This window comes from Saccostrea cucullata, unplaced genomic scaffold (genome assembly GCF_032062105.1).
Source record: "Saccostrea cucullata isolate Sc308-1 unplaced genomic scaffold, CSIRO_AGI_Scuc_v1 ctg14090, whole genome shotgun sequence".
Classification (NCBI taxonomy): Eukaryota; Metazoa; Mollusca; class Bivalvia; order Ostreida; family Ostreidae; genus Saccostrea; species Saccostrea cuccullata.
In genome coordinates this window covers 1-16354 of record NW_026919857.1, presented here as the reverse complement: position 1 = coordinate 16354, position 16354 = coordinate 1, and the positions used below count along the sequence as shown (strand labels likewise).

Below are 16354 nucleotides of genomic sequence, written 5' to 3'. Positions count from 1 at the left end.
TCATGCCTCTTTCTCTGTGTAACTCAGCCTGATGCTTTGGTAATTTATTCGTATCTTATTCAAAGCAAATTGAAGGGTTAATGAGAAATATGATTTCTTTCGTTTGAGGAACAAATTAGACAGAAATCAATCTCTAATTGGTGTGATAATGAATTACTTTTTTCGGAATTACAAGGTTTTCATTCGAATACCTGTTGAATTTCACATGGTTCTTTTGAACTGGTTTCGTTAGCATGGCTATATAAGAGGTGAATAGTGGTTTTAATTCCACGTTAGGACGACACGTAGAGCACGATAAAGTTTAAATTTTATCATGATTTATTCAATCCAACATAAACATGTATATACAAATTGATTTTCATATTGCATATGTTATGTACATTGTAAAAATAAAGCTGCTGCGTGTCGTTACTATGTCCAAATGGTGTCTTGTTTTTTGTACTTTCATTTGAAGGTAATGAATGGATTTAAAAGTAGAAAAAGTTTTTTTTTTAAATTTTATTATGAATTTCTGATAGTTTTCCATATAATATAATCTGTTTTAAAATGTTAAGAACGAGATTGTTATTTTGAAGAGGGTTTTAAAACATGGTTTATTTTGCTTTTGTGCATTTATTTATGACTTTACATTGCTGTGTATTAATATGTGAACGAATTCATCTTAAATAAAATTCCTTTATCAGTCAAAACCAGAGAAATCTAAAAGTTAAAGAAATCAGTTGTTTTTCTTTGCAGAGAAAAAGACAAACTGTAAGTAGAGAGACGAGATGTCAAAGCACTGAACAAAATATATTTCTGTTAATCAATGTTCATTCATATGAAATTTATTTTTTTACGTAATATAACGCCTTACCTTAATATATGAATTTCCATGAATGAATGTTCTTTATTGACAAAAGGTATTAATGAGGTGCCCAAAAATCCACGGGTTATTTATCACAACGTGGAGTACACAGAACGGGGGGATACTAATGTCATACAGTACACACCTGTAGTTAACCTCAGATGTGATTTCACGCCGCTGGATGACCAGACATTGTTCTATGATATAGACTGGATTTTTAACACCAAAACCATTATATCTGGTCAGACTGTCACATCGTCTTCGTTGAATAAGGCCACACTGTCCACTCAGCTTCTAAGTGACCTCAATATCAAAATTGGAGCCTCTGTAAATCTTAGATTTATCATCAGCAAAAGTAAATGCTGAATAAATAAAATATCTGATGAATATCAATTAAAAGTTGCTTTAAAAAGATGATACGTTGTGATCAGAAAATAAGAGAAAATGAAATGAAGATTTAAAAATCGTAATAAAGTCTTGCAAAATACATTATTATTATTGTAAAAATAAAATACTTTTTATATTTACGATGAACAAGGTACTTCTGTAATTTGCAGATTCAGTGCATTGTAGGAGCCAAATGGACAGAAAAAGACAAGCCATGTTCTACCCCTCCCAGTTCTCTTTTCTTTGCTGGCATTCAGGTAAATTATTTACTGTGAAATCATTTTATTCCGTAGTGTCAATGTCTGTGGGTAAGCAAAATTTTACAGGTGCGTTGATTTACTCATTCACACAGTTAATACATGGAAACAATACGTAGATGAGATAATCGTTCATGGGATATAGTGAAGAAGGTACAGTTGGGTCTTTATTGTGCCTTAAAATGTGTCTTTAAAAGTAATGAAATATGCTTTAACATGAGCTGAGTAGATGAATGTGATAAATCATTTCATACTTATTGTTAGTCCAATATTCATACACTGAATTGACTACGGGTTTTTCCGATATCATGACAAGGAGCGCAGGCGGGTGTGACCGGTCGGCAGGGGATACGCACTCCCCCATGGCACCTGATCCCACCTCTGGGGTTTTGGAGGTCCGTGTTTGCTCTGCACCTACTAATATTTTGTATTATGGACTTTACATCTTCAATACAGTTCGTTATCTACATATATTTCATTAAAGAATATGACTCAAATGAGGTCCATTCTGGAAATTTGACGTCAATAATTTGGTGCATTTTTAAGTTATATGCAGAAAAGGCTCAAAGTGAACCATTTATGTGCGCATTTTCCTTTAGAAAATAATGTCTGTTGCCGTCGCTTATTGTGTAAAACGCTTCGAAGATTCGCACATTTAAAAATCTTTGTGGGCGATGCATGCACTGAAAGTTTTCTGAAAGAAAATTCCACTGAAAAATTGATTCCTTCTGCAACTTTAAAAGACAATACGGATAGAACACAAATTCTTGAAGTCACAATTAGCATTTAGGAGGTCATATTTGAAAAACCATTGGCATGTTTTACTGCATAGAATTCTAATAATTTAGAAAGGATGAATAACAGTTTCTAACATCGTTTAAGAAAAAAATACTGAGCCAGATTTGTATTGAAACCGTACCTCGTTCTTCGTGGGTAAGGGAGATAAACGAAATTCACGAACATTGGATCCCCACAAACGATGGTGATTCTACAGTAATTTACAACAAAAATCTGACGAGATTGTACTTTTGTGAATTTCTAGCAATATGAGAAAAAATATTAGACTTACTATTCATATCTAGTTTTTTCATAACATAAATCATATTCCTTGACTGTTGCCTAACTTCAATTACAATTGCTTCAATTAATTTAACTAAAAAAAAACTACGAGTATTCTTTTAAATCGCTCCTTTATATGTCAATAATAAATACAATGTACAATAATGGATAAAATAACTTTGCTGCTAGGTTTTGACGCCTACATTAACATTGGAAAGAAAGGGATCAGCCACAGTGAAGATCCGACCAACCATTCCATTCGCCACGGAAACCTTCTACAGTAAACGTCTCAGGAAGTATTTTGCAGGGAGTTTAGATGTAACCATATCCTTTCCTACGCAAATAGCAGCAAAATGTGCGGCGGGCAGTTCAAATCTCTGTAAAATAACAATAGAAGGAATAACTTACGACCAAAGACAAAAGTTTGCTGATAATTCCTGGTATAAAACATATGAAATGGAGGTTCACAATACAGACAATGTTGCTTACAACAATAACGTCAAACAGATCATCTTAAGAATGACAACAAGTAAAGGGGGGAGAAATGCTGCTGACATCTTTAATGACGTCACTCTACCTGATATAAATGTAAGTTGAACTAGAAACGATCTCGTTGCGAGCAACGAGAGGTCTTCCGTCTGATTCCGGGAAAAAACGTAAAATCAAGCTGAAATAGTAAAAAAAAAAATAAAGCACACAAGGGGGATTGAATCCAGGTCGCCAGCATGAAAATCCAATACGCTAAATATTACGCTATTGGGCACTCTGCTCTAAATCTTCTTGTATATACATGTACCTCTGTATAACAGTGCTTTATCTTAGAATTATGAAAGGCTAGTCACTATTCATAATTTCGCGCCAAACGCCGAGAGATAATCTTAGCGCCTTTCCTTTGGAATGTTCTATTTAATAGGTGTGATAGCTTCAATGAAATAAAAAAACGTTCTTATAGCCTAAAATTCGACAATTAGAAAGTATATTTTACACATTTTACAAATTCCATATCGTTTGTAAGCAAGTAACACTTAAGCAGTGAAAGGGCTATGAATTTTAAATTTTTTGAATTTCCTCTTTATCCCCAAAGTGAACTATCCCGACTAGTTAAACATTCATGAAAAGGTTGCAATGCTTCGCCGAAAAACAAGGCTCGCCTTATGACGGTCAAGGAATTGGATACCATTTGTGCTCAAAAAATTGAATAAGATCTTTGAGACAAGAATGTTAATATAAACTCCATTAAGCGATCTTTTAAAAAATGGTTATCTTTCTATTAGTTTTATATGGGAAAAACAGAGGTTAAGTTCTATACCGGGTACTTACTGTATTCATTGGTATTCTTTCTTCAAAAACTATTACTTTAAACTATGATTTAAGATCTGTTTTTCCGTGGTGCAAAACAGAAGTTTTTAAGTATCGAATTTCATTTGCACACATAATCTTTTCTTTTTTTACTTTGAGAACCAGCCAAAACTAATTAAAGAAGACGTTTAAGAAGGACTTAGTTTGACACAGAATTGCAACGTAAATACGACGTGACAATCCAAGTATTCCTTTACATTTCATTTGTCCTTATGTTACTTTTGTTCAAGCAAACGCTCAGCTGCCTCCGTTAACCCCTATTGCGAAATGTCAAAGTGACAGAGACAGCCGCCATTTGGACCCGCTTCAGATTTTTAAATGTTAATATCTAGAGTTTCGATTTATCAATATTCAAACAAATTATACAGTTAGCATTAAAAGAAGGGTTTCTATTAACATTCCAAAAACAAATGAAAAATATTAAAAAACAAAAAAGTTAGAAAATATGTACTTTTTGATTTTGCTACTGTTAGCGACCGGAAGTACCGACGACACACGAAAAGGAAATTCTGCAAACCCAGAAGTCACGAACTATTGTCTCCAATAAGTCTCCAGTTTATATCTTTAGCCATTTTCGAAAAAAAGGGGCGACAAAATTGCATTTTAAAATCAGGAAATCGTCAATAACTTGGCACCGGAAGGAAATTTTCCAAAAAAATTATAGACTGCACAACTTCATGTAATGTCGCATTTTTTGTGAAAGTTTCGTTGAAAACCGCTGAATAGTTCTCGAGAAATCGCGTGCACAAAATTTTGTCAAAAAAAAAGAATAATAATAATAACTAGATGCGTTCTTGTTGCTAGGGCAACAAGCAGGTCTTCCGCCCGACTTTTCGTTAGAAATATCTGCTCCGTCAGGCCATGAAATAGATTTCAGAATGTATTTCTATCGTTTACTTTAATTGACAGCAGTCTCTCAACATAGATCGTGATTATTACAGTTATTCCACAAAATATCTCAAAATATATCTTTTAAAAATCGACAAAATCTTCCATACATCATAAAAAAGAAAGAAAAGTCATATGTAACTGAAAAAAGACAGAAACAAAGAAAAAAATTTTGCAACGCCCCCAGCGGGATTCGAACCCCCGGCAGTGAGACAAAGTTTGGATCGGTGATATCTTTGCAACAAATGCACGCATGAAAATGTTGAAAACATATTTAGAGTTCTTAAAAAATACTCTATCAACCCTGTGATTTCCAAAGAAAAATAGTGAAAAACAAAAAAGTTGAAAAATTAGACTTTTAGAATTCACATCCGTTTGCGACCGGAAGTCAGAACGACGAGAAATGAAGGTCGATCAACACATCTACATTCGATGTTCTATCACGTCCGTAAGTTTCAGTTTTATATCTGTTACTGTTCTCGAGAATTTTTTGCGACAAAATTCCATTAAAAAAATACAAATTTCCCCAAAAATTGCGAACGGAAGTAAATTTCGAAAAATTGAGGGACACCCCTGGAGATATTAACATGGTGCACCATCCCTGAAAAAATCCTTCAAATTGATCCACGCACAGCGGAGATATGACCTGTACTATGAAAAGTGGAATAATAATAATAATAATAGAAAACAGAAGGAAAACAATAAGGTCTTCCGAAGGAAGTCGGAAGACCTTAATAAGAAACAATAGAATCACTATAAGGTCTTCCGTGAAGACGGAAGACCTTAATAAGAATAATACAAATGTAAGAAACAGTAGAATCACTATAAGGTCTTCCGTGAAGACGGAAGACCTTAATAACTAGAAAAGAAACTCGTTGCGAGCAACGAGAGGTCTTCCGTCTGATTCTGAAAAAAAAAAACACAAACACAAAAAAAGTGATCAAACTTTTTATGGAAACAAAGGGGATTAAACCCGAATCGCCAGCGTGAAAATCCAATGCGCTTACTATGACGCTATTGGGACCACAGCTCTAAATGTATTTGTATAATTATATTTCTGCAACAGTACATCTGTCTTAGAATTATGAAAGGCGAATCACTATTCATAATTTTGCGTCAAACGCCTGGAGTAAATCGTCGCGCCTTTTGTTGAAAATGTTCCATTAAATAGGTGTGATAGCTTCAATGGAAAGAAAAAAAAAAACGTTCTTATAGCTAAAATATCAAGGTGAAGAAAGTATATTTAACACATTTTACAAATTTCATATTGTATATAAGCAAGTAACACTAAAGCAATGAAACAGTTATTGAATTAAACTTTTTTGAAATTTCCTGTTTATACCCAAAATGAACTATCCAGATTAGTTAAGCTTTTATGAAAAGGTTGAAATGTTTTGCCGAAAAACATGTGTTGCCCGAAGACAATCAAGGAATTGGATACCATTTATGCTCAATAACTTGAATCAGATCTTTGAGACAAGATTGTTACTATAAACGTCATTTATCGATCTTTTAAAAAACTGTTATCTTATTTTGTCTTTTCTATTTTTTTAATATGACACAAGTGTGCATTGGAAAAACAGTTTGTAATTTTTATACTTATTATATTCATTGACATTGTTTCTAGAAAAACTATTAATTATAACTATGATTTAAGATCTGTTTTCACGTGTTGCAAATCAGAAGGTATTAGGTATCGAATTTCATTTGCACATTTTGTCTTTCTTTTTCTACTTTGAGAACCAGCCAAATGTAATTATAGATGACGTTGAAGAAGAACATAGTTTGACACAGAATTGCAACGTAACTACGACGTGACAATCGAAGTATTCCTTTACATTTCATTTTTGCTTGTGTTACTTTCGTTCAAGCAAACGCTCGGCTGACTCCGAAAACCCCTATTGCGAAATGTCGGAGTTGACAGGGACAGCCGCCATCTTGGACTCGCTTCAGCTTTTTAAATGCTAATATCTAAAGTTTAGATTTATCAATATTCAAACAAATTATATAGTGAACATTATAAGAAAGATTTCTATTAGCATACCAAATATAAATGAAAAATATTTAAAAACAAAAAAGTTAGAAAAATACGATTTTTTAAATTTGCATCTCGTAACGACCGGAAGTATTGACGACGCACAAAAAGGTGATTGTGCAAACCAGAAATTCATGAGCTATCGTCTCCAATAAGTCTCCAGTTCATATCCTCAGCCATTTTCGATAAAAGTGCGCGACAAAAACGCATTTTAAAATCAGGAAATTGTCCATAACTTGGCACCGGAAGCGACATTTCGAAAAAAAAATATAGACTGCACAACTTCATATAATGATGCATTTTTTGTGAAAGTTTCGTTGAAAACCGCTGAATAGTTTTCGAGAAATCCCGTCCACAAAATTTTGTCAAAAAAAGAATAATAATAATAACTAGATGTGAAGCTCGTTGCGAGCAACGAGAGGTCTTCCGTCCGATTCCGGAAAGAAAACGTTAAATTGAGCTGAAAAAGTAAACAAAAATTGCACATAAGGGGGATTGAGTCGTCAGCATCAAAATCCAGCATGAAAATCCAACGCGCTAAATATTACGCTTTTGTGACCTCTGCTCAATTTTCTTTTATATACCTCTGTATAACAGTGATTTTGTCTTAGAATGATGAAAGGCGAGTCACTATTCATAATTTCGCGCGAAACGCCACTAATTAATCTTAGCGCCTTTTCTTTGGAATGTTTTATCTAATAGGTATGATAGCTTCAATGAAATAAAAAAATGTTCCTATAGCCTTAAAGTCGAGGATAAGAAAGTATATTCAACACATTTAATTTTACAAATTCCATATCGTATGTAAGCAAGTAAGACTAAAGCAGTGATACGGCTATGGATTTTTGACTTTTTTAAATTTCCTTTTTATCCCCAAAGTGAACTCTCCCGATTAGTTAAACTTTCATGAAAAAGTTGTACTGTTTCGCCGAAAAACATGTCTCGCCTTTCGACAGTCAGGGAATTGGATACCATTTGTGCTCAATAACTTGAATCAGATCTTCGAGACAATAATTTTCATATAAACCCCATTAAGCGACCTTTTAAAAATAGTTATCTTATTTTGTATTATGACACAAGTTTTATACTAACTGTATTCATTGATATTCTTTCTTGAAAACTATTATTTGTAACTATGATTTAAGATCTGTTTTTCCGTGGTGCAAATCAGAAGATATTAGGTATCGAATTTCATTTGCACATTTAGTCTTTTCTTTTTCTACTTTGAGAACCAGCCAAAACCAATTATAGAAGACGTTTAAGAAGAACTTAGTTTGACACAGAATTGCAACGTAAATACGACGTGACAATCCAAGTATTCCTTTACATTTCATTTATCCTTATGTTACCTTCGTTCAAGCAAACGCTCGGCTGCATCCGTAAACCCCCATTGCGAAATGTCGGAGTTGACAGAGACAGCCGCCATATTGGACCCGCTTCAGATTTTTAAATGCTTATATTTAGAGTTTGGATTTATCAATTAACAAACAAATCATATAGTAAGCATTATAAGAAGGGTTACTGTTAGCATTCCAAAAATAAATGAAAAATATTGGAAAACAAAAAAGTTAGAAAAAACGATTTTTTTGAATTCGCATCTGGTAACGACCGGAAGTACTGACGGCGAACGAAAAGGTAATTCTGCAAACCACAAAGTCATGTACTATCGTCTCCAATAAGTCTCCATATCATATTGTTAGCCATTTTCGAAAAAAGGGGCGACAAAATCGCATTTTAAAATCAGGAAATCGTCCATAACTTAGCACCAGAAGCGAATTTTCCAAATTTCTCTTCGGATGTAACAACTTCATATAATGACACATATTTTGTGAAAGTTTCATGAAAAACCGCTGAATAGTTTTCGAGAAATCCCTGCACAAAATTTTGTCAAAAAAAAAGAATAATAAGAATAACTAGAAAAGAAACTCGTTGCGAGCAACGAGAGGTCTTCCGTCCGATTCTGAAAAAAAAACACTCCGCAAAATCGAGCTGATAAAGTGATAAAACTTTTTATGGAAACAAAGGGGATTGAACCCGGGTCGCCAGCATGAAAATCCAAAGCGCTTACTATTACGCTATTGGGACCACAGCTCTAAATCTACTTGTATATACTTCTGAAACAGTATATCTGTCTTAGAATAATGAAAGGCGGGTTACTATTCAAAATATAGCGCCAAACGCCACGAGTGAATCTTCGCGCCTTTTCTTTGGAACGTCCCATTAAATAGGTGTGAAATCTTCAATGGAAATAAAAAAGAACGTTTTTATAGCTAAAATTTCAAGGTAAAGAAATTGTTTGTAACACATTTACAAATTCTATGACGTAAATAGATAAGTAACACTAAGTCAATGAAACTGCTATAATATTTTACTTTTTTCAATTTCCTGTTCATCCCCATACTGAACTATCTCGATTAGTTAAACTTCATGAAAAGGTTGAAATGTTTCGCCGAAAAACATGTGTCGCCCTAAGACGGTAAAGGAATCAGATACCATTTGTGTTCAATAACTAAAACCATATCTTTGAGACAAGAATATTAATATAAACTAAATTCTTCAAAAAAGTCTTTTTCTTATGTTTGTCTTTCCTGTTAGTTTAATATGACTCAAGTGTGCATGAGCAAAACAGTGGATACGTTTAATACTTACTATATATACCTCGATATTGTTTCTTAAAACTATTATTTGTAACTATGATTTAAGATATGTTTTTCCGCAAAACAAATGATAGTAGGTATGTATTTCATTTGCACATGTAGTCTTTTCTCTTTTCTTTTTCTACTTTGAGAACCAGCGGAAACCAATTATAGAAGCCTTTTGAGACGGCCATGGATTTAAACTTAGTTTGACACAGAATTGCAACGTAACTACATCGTGACAATCCCCGTATTCCTTTACATTTCATTTATCCTTATTTACTTTCGTTCAAGCAAACGTTTGGCTGCCTCTGAAAACCCCTATTGCGAAATGTCGGAGTTGACATAGACAGCCGCCATATTGGACCCGCTTCAGATTTTTGAATGTTAATATCTAGAGTTTGGATTTATCAATGTTCAAACAAATAATATAGTAAGCATTATAAGAACGGTTTCTATTAACGTTCCAAAAATAAATGAAAAATATTGAAAAACAAAAAAGTTAGAAAATACGGAATATTTCAATTCGCTTCCGCTAGCGACCGGAAGTACTGACGACACACGAAAAGGTGATTTCACATATCTAAAAGTCAACATCTATCATCTCTAACAAGTGTCCAGTTAATATCTTAGACCATTTTCGTAAAAAAGGGGGGACAAAAATCCATTTTAAAATCAGAAAACTGTCAATAACTTGGAACCAAAGGTGAGTATTCCAAATTTTCCTTCTGATGAACAAAGATCATATAATGACGCATGATTCCTGAAAGCTTCATTGAAAACCACCGAATAGTTTTCGAGAAATCGCCTGCACAAAATTTTGGGGAAAAAAAAAATAATAATAATAATAATAAGAAACAGTAGAATCACTAGAAGGTCTTCCGCTGAAGACGGAAGACCTTAATAAGAAACAATACAATCACTATAAGGTCTTCCGTGAAGACGGAAGACCTTAATTATCAACTTTGACATTCAAAGTGGTAATCTATTGTCAGACTTTTACTTTTACTCCATAAAGAACAGAGATAAATTCAGGAAAATTTGTCAACCTTTAACGAAGAACAAATTAAAAAGTTTTGCAAAATTTCTAATTTCTATGATAATTAGATAATTTCTGGTGATATCGTACAATGCATATGTCTATCGACCCGGAGCACCATCAGTACGTCATTTTAACGTCATGTTAGCCGGAGATGTATCCGCATGTGAACCTATTAGGAAGCATTTTCTCTCCTTCCTTTGTTATCATACATACCATACAAAAATCAAACTGTCTACATTTTTAAACGATTCTTTAAACAAATGTTCGGTTGCTACACTTGTGTTAATTTTTCATGCGTCATATATACAGAGTGATTTAGTATCATGCAATGCCGATTTTTGCAACGAGGGTGAACATTCAATTCCGTATCGGTAAAAATTGACGGTTGTTCAGAGCGTTTGATTATACTTTGTGAAATTATAGGTTAGAAAAAAACACCATACAAATGAAATAACAAACCCCTTCGACATGTTTTTCCATTGTTAATGTTTTAGCAAGTTGTTCAATCTAGAAATGAGTTTTACATAGCGCTACACAAAATTTTAGGTCTCTCGCTGCTCCGCCTTAACGTCAAAATCCATTTTATCGTTGTAATCTGATTGCTATACCGCGCTTTATTATTTCAATGATCTTCATATTTCTGATGGGAATTTTTACAAACTTGCTGAACATGAAGTTAAAATAAAATTGAAAAAATATATACCTGAATTGAATTAATCTCGCTCTAAATATGGGTCCGCTCAGGGATTGAACGTTGGTGATACATATTTCAATATTTGCTTTTGTGACTGCAACGGGTACCCCTACCATTGACATATTTTAATACCATTGAATATAAAAAAAATCTAATATTTGTAAATTATATCTTGCTTTTATGATTTCTGAATGTTTGTCAAACGCATATGCAAATTTTCACCGAAAGACGTTCTTTATAAAGAAAAATATACACACTGTCTCAATAATTTCCGAACAGCCCTCGTAAGCTTGCAACTTTGGAGATACTAGTTAATTTCTTTACCTCATGTTAATTGTAATTTAAATATAATTTACATAAAATGACATCTTTCAGTTTATTTTTATTTCTTTTTTATCAATTGCGAGATAATATTCTTTTACAGATAAACGTTGTAGAGACGCTGACGGTCTGGAAAGGAAAGCTATGTCAGTCTGTCGCAGACCCCCACATGAGAACGTTTGATGGATAGTAAGTCTGGTATTCTGAAATAAAAATCAAAGGAAAACAAACTGTAAATCTCTCGGACTTGTGTCTTTACTATTACAATCTTACATCAGAGGATGGAGATCTTAAAATAATACATAAATTTTAAAGGCAAAATCTATTACTTTTCAATATTGAATGCGGATTTAAAAAAAGAAAACATACCGAGATATTAAATATGTGATTTAGTTGAGGATAGTACGCAGTGATATGATAATTTCACCGTTTTGAATACACAGACGAGGCCTAATAAAATTCTTAAAATTTATTTATTGATCCACAGCGGCTATGAATGCCAAGATACCGGTTGTGCCACTGGAATAACCAGCATTCTCTTTGAGAACAAAGAACATAATCAACAGGTATCTGTTTACAATTTAAATGCAACCGTGTGGCATATTGTACGATCCACGTATATGTATTTAATATTCTACCACGATTATTACCGAGTTCAAAGAAATGCTGCGGACATTATTCTCCAATAAATCACAAAGCGGACTTTATTTCTTGAATATTTAACCCAGATTTATGTTTCATTATAAGGTACAAGTGAGGCACCACAAATGCTTTAATCCGAATGCTAGATGTATCTGTGCAGTAGCTGTTCGCTCTAGGGGAGAGACGTGTTTATGTTTGATGCCTGTAATGGTCGCCAGTACATTAATTTCCCAATCTGTGATGATAAATCATTAAAGGTGGTGAGGATGACAGACAAATCATACAAGGTAATAAAAACAAAATTTGAGTGTATACTGTACTAGTTAAAAGGTAAAATGTTTTAAATTTATAGAACATTTCTTATCTTCTGTCAAATATATATTATATAGTTTATATTCCCTATATAATTTTAAAAGCGCAAACAGTTCATAATACTACATATTCACTACAAAGAGTCCATAATTATATAATATACAAATAAAAGAAATGCATTTATATAATAATATACAGTCATTCAAATTCTTTCTGAGGTTTTTACTTATTTTTTTTATTTTTTTCCTTTTAAACGTTAAATACACCTATAGTTAGGATAATGTCCAGAATTTACTTGCCTTAAATTAACTTTCTCATGTGTATATAAAATTAGATATTCCTTCCAACGGGAACATATGTCGCCACACTCAATATGGCCAGAGACTGCTTTATCCAGACACAGGTGTATCCGTCTGTTGCTGACGTAGGGAAATCGGGGGGACTATGTGGTCTCTTGGATGGGAATATTCAGAATGATTTGACTAGAAGATCTGGAATAGTTGACAATCCAAACAGTTTCAACTATCGTACTCCTCCGGATGCATTCTCTATATCCTGAAGGTATGCATTTTTCACAAAATACAAGCCATATAAATTACGTACGTTCTCTGGTAAAATATGTATTGAGAAATAATGCAACATGATTATTTCAGCAAATCTCTATTTCTCATAATGTATTTATACTTAGATGAATTTTAATAAAATATACACAGAGTATGATCATAAAACACACAAACAAAATTTCATCAGAGCATATGATTTAGAAAAAAATTAATACTAAACAGAAATGACTGGGGAAAAATAAAAAGTATCACATTTTCAATTCACTAATTAGTGTTTCAACATCTGGAAAATTTAAACCAATTTTCGAAATTCTCCCTAATATTTTGAACGGTTAACATAAAATACCATATTTTGTTTACATTGACATGTATGTATTTAAAATTTGCTACATGTATATTGATGAAAATTTTGGAAAAGAGAAGTGTAAATTTTAGAAATCAATGTTGATTTATTTATTTCTTGAAAACTTGTCCACAATTTTACCGGACAAATCTCGTACATAAATAAAACCCTGATAATCAAACTGGCACTTAGTTACATATTTGTATTAGGATTGACTATTAAAGTTTCAGCTGGCATATTTAATGAATAAAAATATTTGTAATTTGAAATAAAATTTGGATTTCGGTGTCGGACTAGACTGTTAAAGCGATATATCTGATATTAATCTTTATACTTTATTGACCTGACATATGAATCTTTCTACGAATAATTTATCAGAGCTAGTTCAACAGAAGATCTGTTTGCTCCTTCCATGGATTTCGGGTCATTGAAATCTTTATCGCTGACAAAAGTAAAATTCTGTGCATGTAACAAGGGTGTAACTGAGTGCAGCTATCAACAATTCACAGACTGTAGCGATATCACGCGGGGAAAGGAGTATGAATGTATTCTTCACAGTAGCACTAGCAGACGCAAGCGTCATGCAATATACATGCAATCTTTCTCTCCGGATCCCATTGAACTTACTCTTTCAAACGTAAGTCTGTTCACAAAAGCAAATCAATATCATTTATTCACACGAGTTATCTCCTATTTGTTCAAGTTTTTTGTACTATTGCAGAGAGTTAAACGACAAGCTTATGATATAACTGAGAACGCAACAACTACATGCAAAGCGGCATTCGAAGCGTCCTTTGCATCCAAAACCTGTCAAGATAATGTCGCAGATTTTTCGAGTGACTCCTTGAAGGATTGTATCTTGGATGTGTCGGTGAGATCATTTGAATTCTTATTATAATTTTTTTTTCAGTGTATTGGATCGTCACATAATCACTCCGAGGTTTGATTTCAGTCAAACAACACTGAAAGTCGTTGAATCCTTTGATTTATCAAGCATACTAAAAAATCGTTTGCTTTCATGTACATTCTCTTTGTGACATGTATATTTCTAAATCATAATAAAAATTCAAATGATCTCACTGACACATCTTTTTACTACTTTTTTTCTGTGAAATTTCTTTATATGATCTCATCGACACATCTTTTTACTACTTTTTTTTAATGAATTTTCCATATATTTTGTCTAGTTAACAGGAGATCCTTCCTTAGTAATATTCCACATAGAAAGCGCCATCGACCAATGTAAAGCCTTCATCAACCTCAACCAAACGCTTCAACAGGCGAAACCAGAAGTAGCAAGGGAAATAACTAGCATATGTCAGAATAACTGCAGCAATCAGGGAACGTGCAAAAATGGTTGTTATTACATACAAAATCATAAAAATAATATAATAATGTGGATCAACATCAATTATTGATTCATTTTACATGTTTTATACTACTTTAACATTTTTGAAAATACAAATAACAAAAACCCTTTGCAGATGAAAGCATATAGCGTGCAAAACTTAATATTGTAGTCATATAATTTAGCATTTTTCTTTTTGATACTTTTTAATGAATTTTCCTCACAGTTGTCCACTTATTAAAATTTTGTCACCAAACTATATATATATATATATATATATATATATATATATATATCTGCTTTCTACATAAGGGGTACCAGACATAATATTCTGCCTTAAGGGGACATTTTGTATATTTTTTAATCTTTTACTTTGTGATGTTTTAAGCGCAAATTTACATATAACAAAGAACAATTTTGAGTTTTTCACAATGAAAATTAAGAAAACATTAGTTTTTAAAGATATATATAATTTGGTGTCCCCCTAATATTTAAAAACTATATTGTATACCTTAAGGGGACATATGCAATATATATACATTAGGGAGACATTTGCAATATATATACCTTAGGGAGACATATGCAATATATATACATTAGGGAGACATTTGCAATATATATACATTAGGTAGACATATGCAATATATACCTTAAGGAGACATATGCAATATATATACATTAGGGAGACATATGCAATATATACTTTAAGGAGACGTATGCAATATATATACATTAGGGAGACATATGCAATATATACCTTAAGGAGATGTATGCAATGCTGGTTTATACACCTTAAGTAGACCGTATATATTTACAAGTATGGATACATTCAACCTTAGGGAACCCAAGTTATTTTCTTATCAAAATATACTGATTTCGCCCAAATATATCTTGCATTTTTAAATATCAAGGTTTGTAGACGTTATGTATAGAAACAAATAATCCTTATACTATAATATCTTATATTTCCATTTCTAATTTTTTTCTCTGTGATAACTCTTTAAAAGTTTTCGGAGTTTATTTCTTGATAATTCTGCCGGAATGTATAAATTAGGCAGGTCGATAGGTCAGGAGCTAACGCATGCAAATCTCGTGCGCATCTGTCTCTGTGTCTGACGCTAAGGATGCCAAATATGCACGTAAATCTCGTGCGGCTGCCTATGTGTTTGACGTCAGTGGGCGAGGACTATTGAAATTAGCATGGAAGTCCTCGTGTGATTATCGTCTATGTCTACATTTTTAAAGTCTAAATCTACAATTTTATTTCACAATGAAATGGAAATATAAGGAATCACTGTCTAGTTTTGAGAGTATGCCAGGGACATCAACAATAGTGGGAAACATGGGATAATTTTAGCATAACGGGCTTCGCCCGTTATGCAAATTATCCCATGTTTCCCACTATTGTTGATGCCCTGGCATACTCTCAAAACTAGACAGTGATTCTCTAAATATATACCAACGCCTCTCCATCCTCCCCCTTTCTCTTTTTCTGGTAACATTCTTTTAACAGCATAACATGTAATATTTTTTTGGCTTTGAAAAGAAAATTTATTTTTCAAAGTGAGTTAGCTTGGTCCCAAATTTAACGCACTTTGATTTTTTTTCAAAGTGCGTAAATTTT

At 32.9% G+C, this 16354-nt stretch overlaps 1 protein-coding gene across 1 annotated transcript; it reads left to right on the top strand.

The window, feature by feature from the left end:
- Positions 1-899: 899 nt before the first annotated feature.
- Positions 900-14719, top strand: LOC134239411 (uncharacterized; the record flags this gene model as incomplete). The annotated part of the gene is made up of 10 exons (XM_062721596.1): positions 900-1171; positions 1402-1488; positions 2737-3135; positions 11626-11711; positions 12010-12088; positions 12270-12451; positions 12811-13037; positions 13761-14019; positions 14104-14253; positions 14570-14719. Coding segments are annotated over 6 exons (1073 nt in total), but the record flags the coding sequence as incomplete, so codon positions are not given.
- Positions 14720-16354: the final 1635 nt, after the last annotated feature.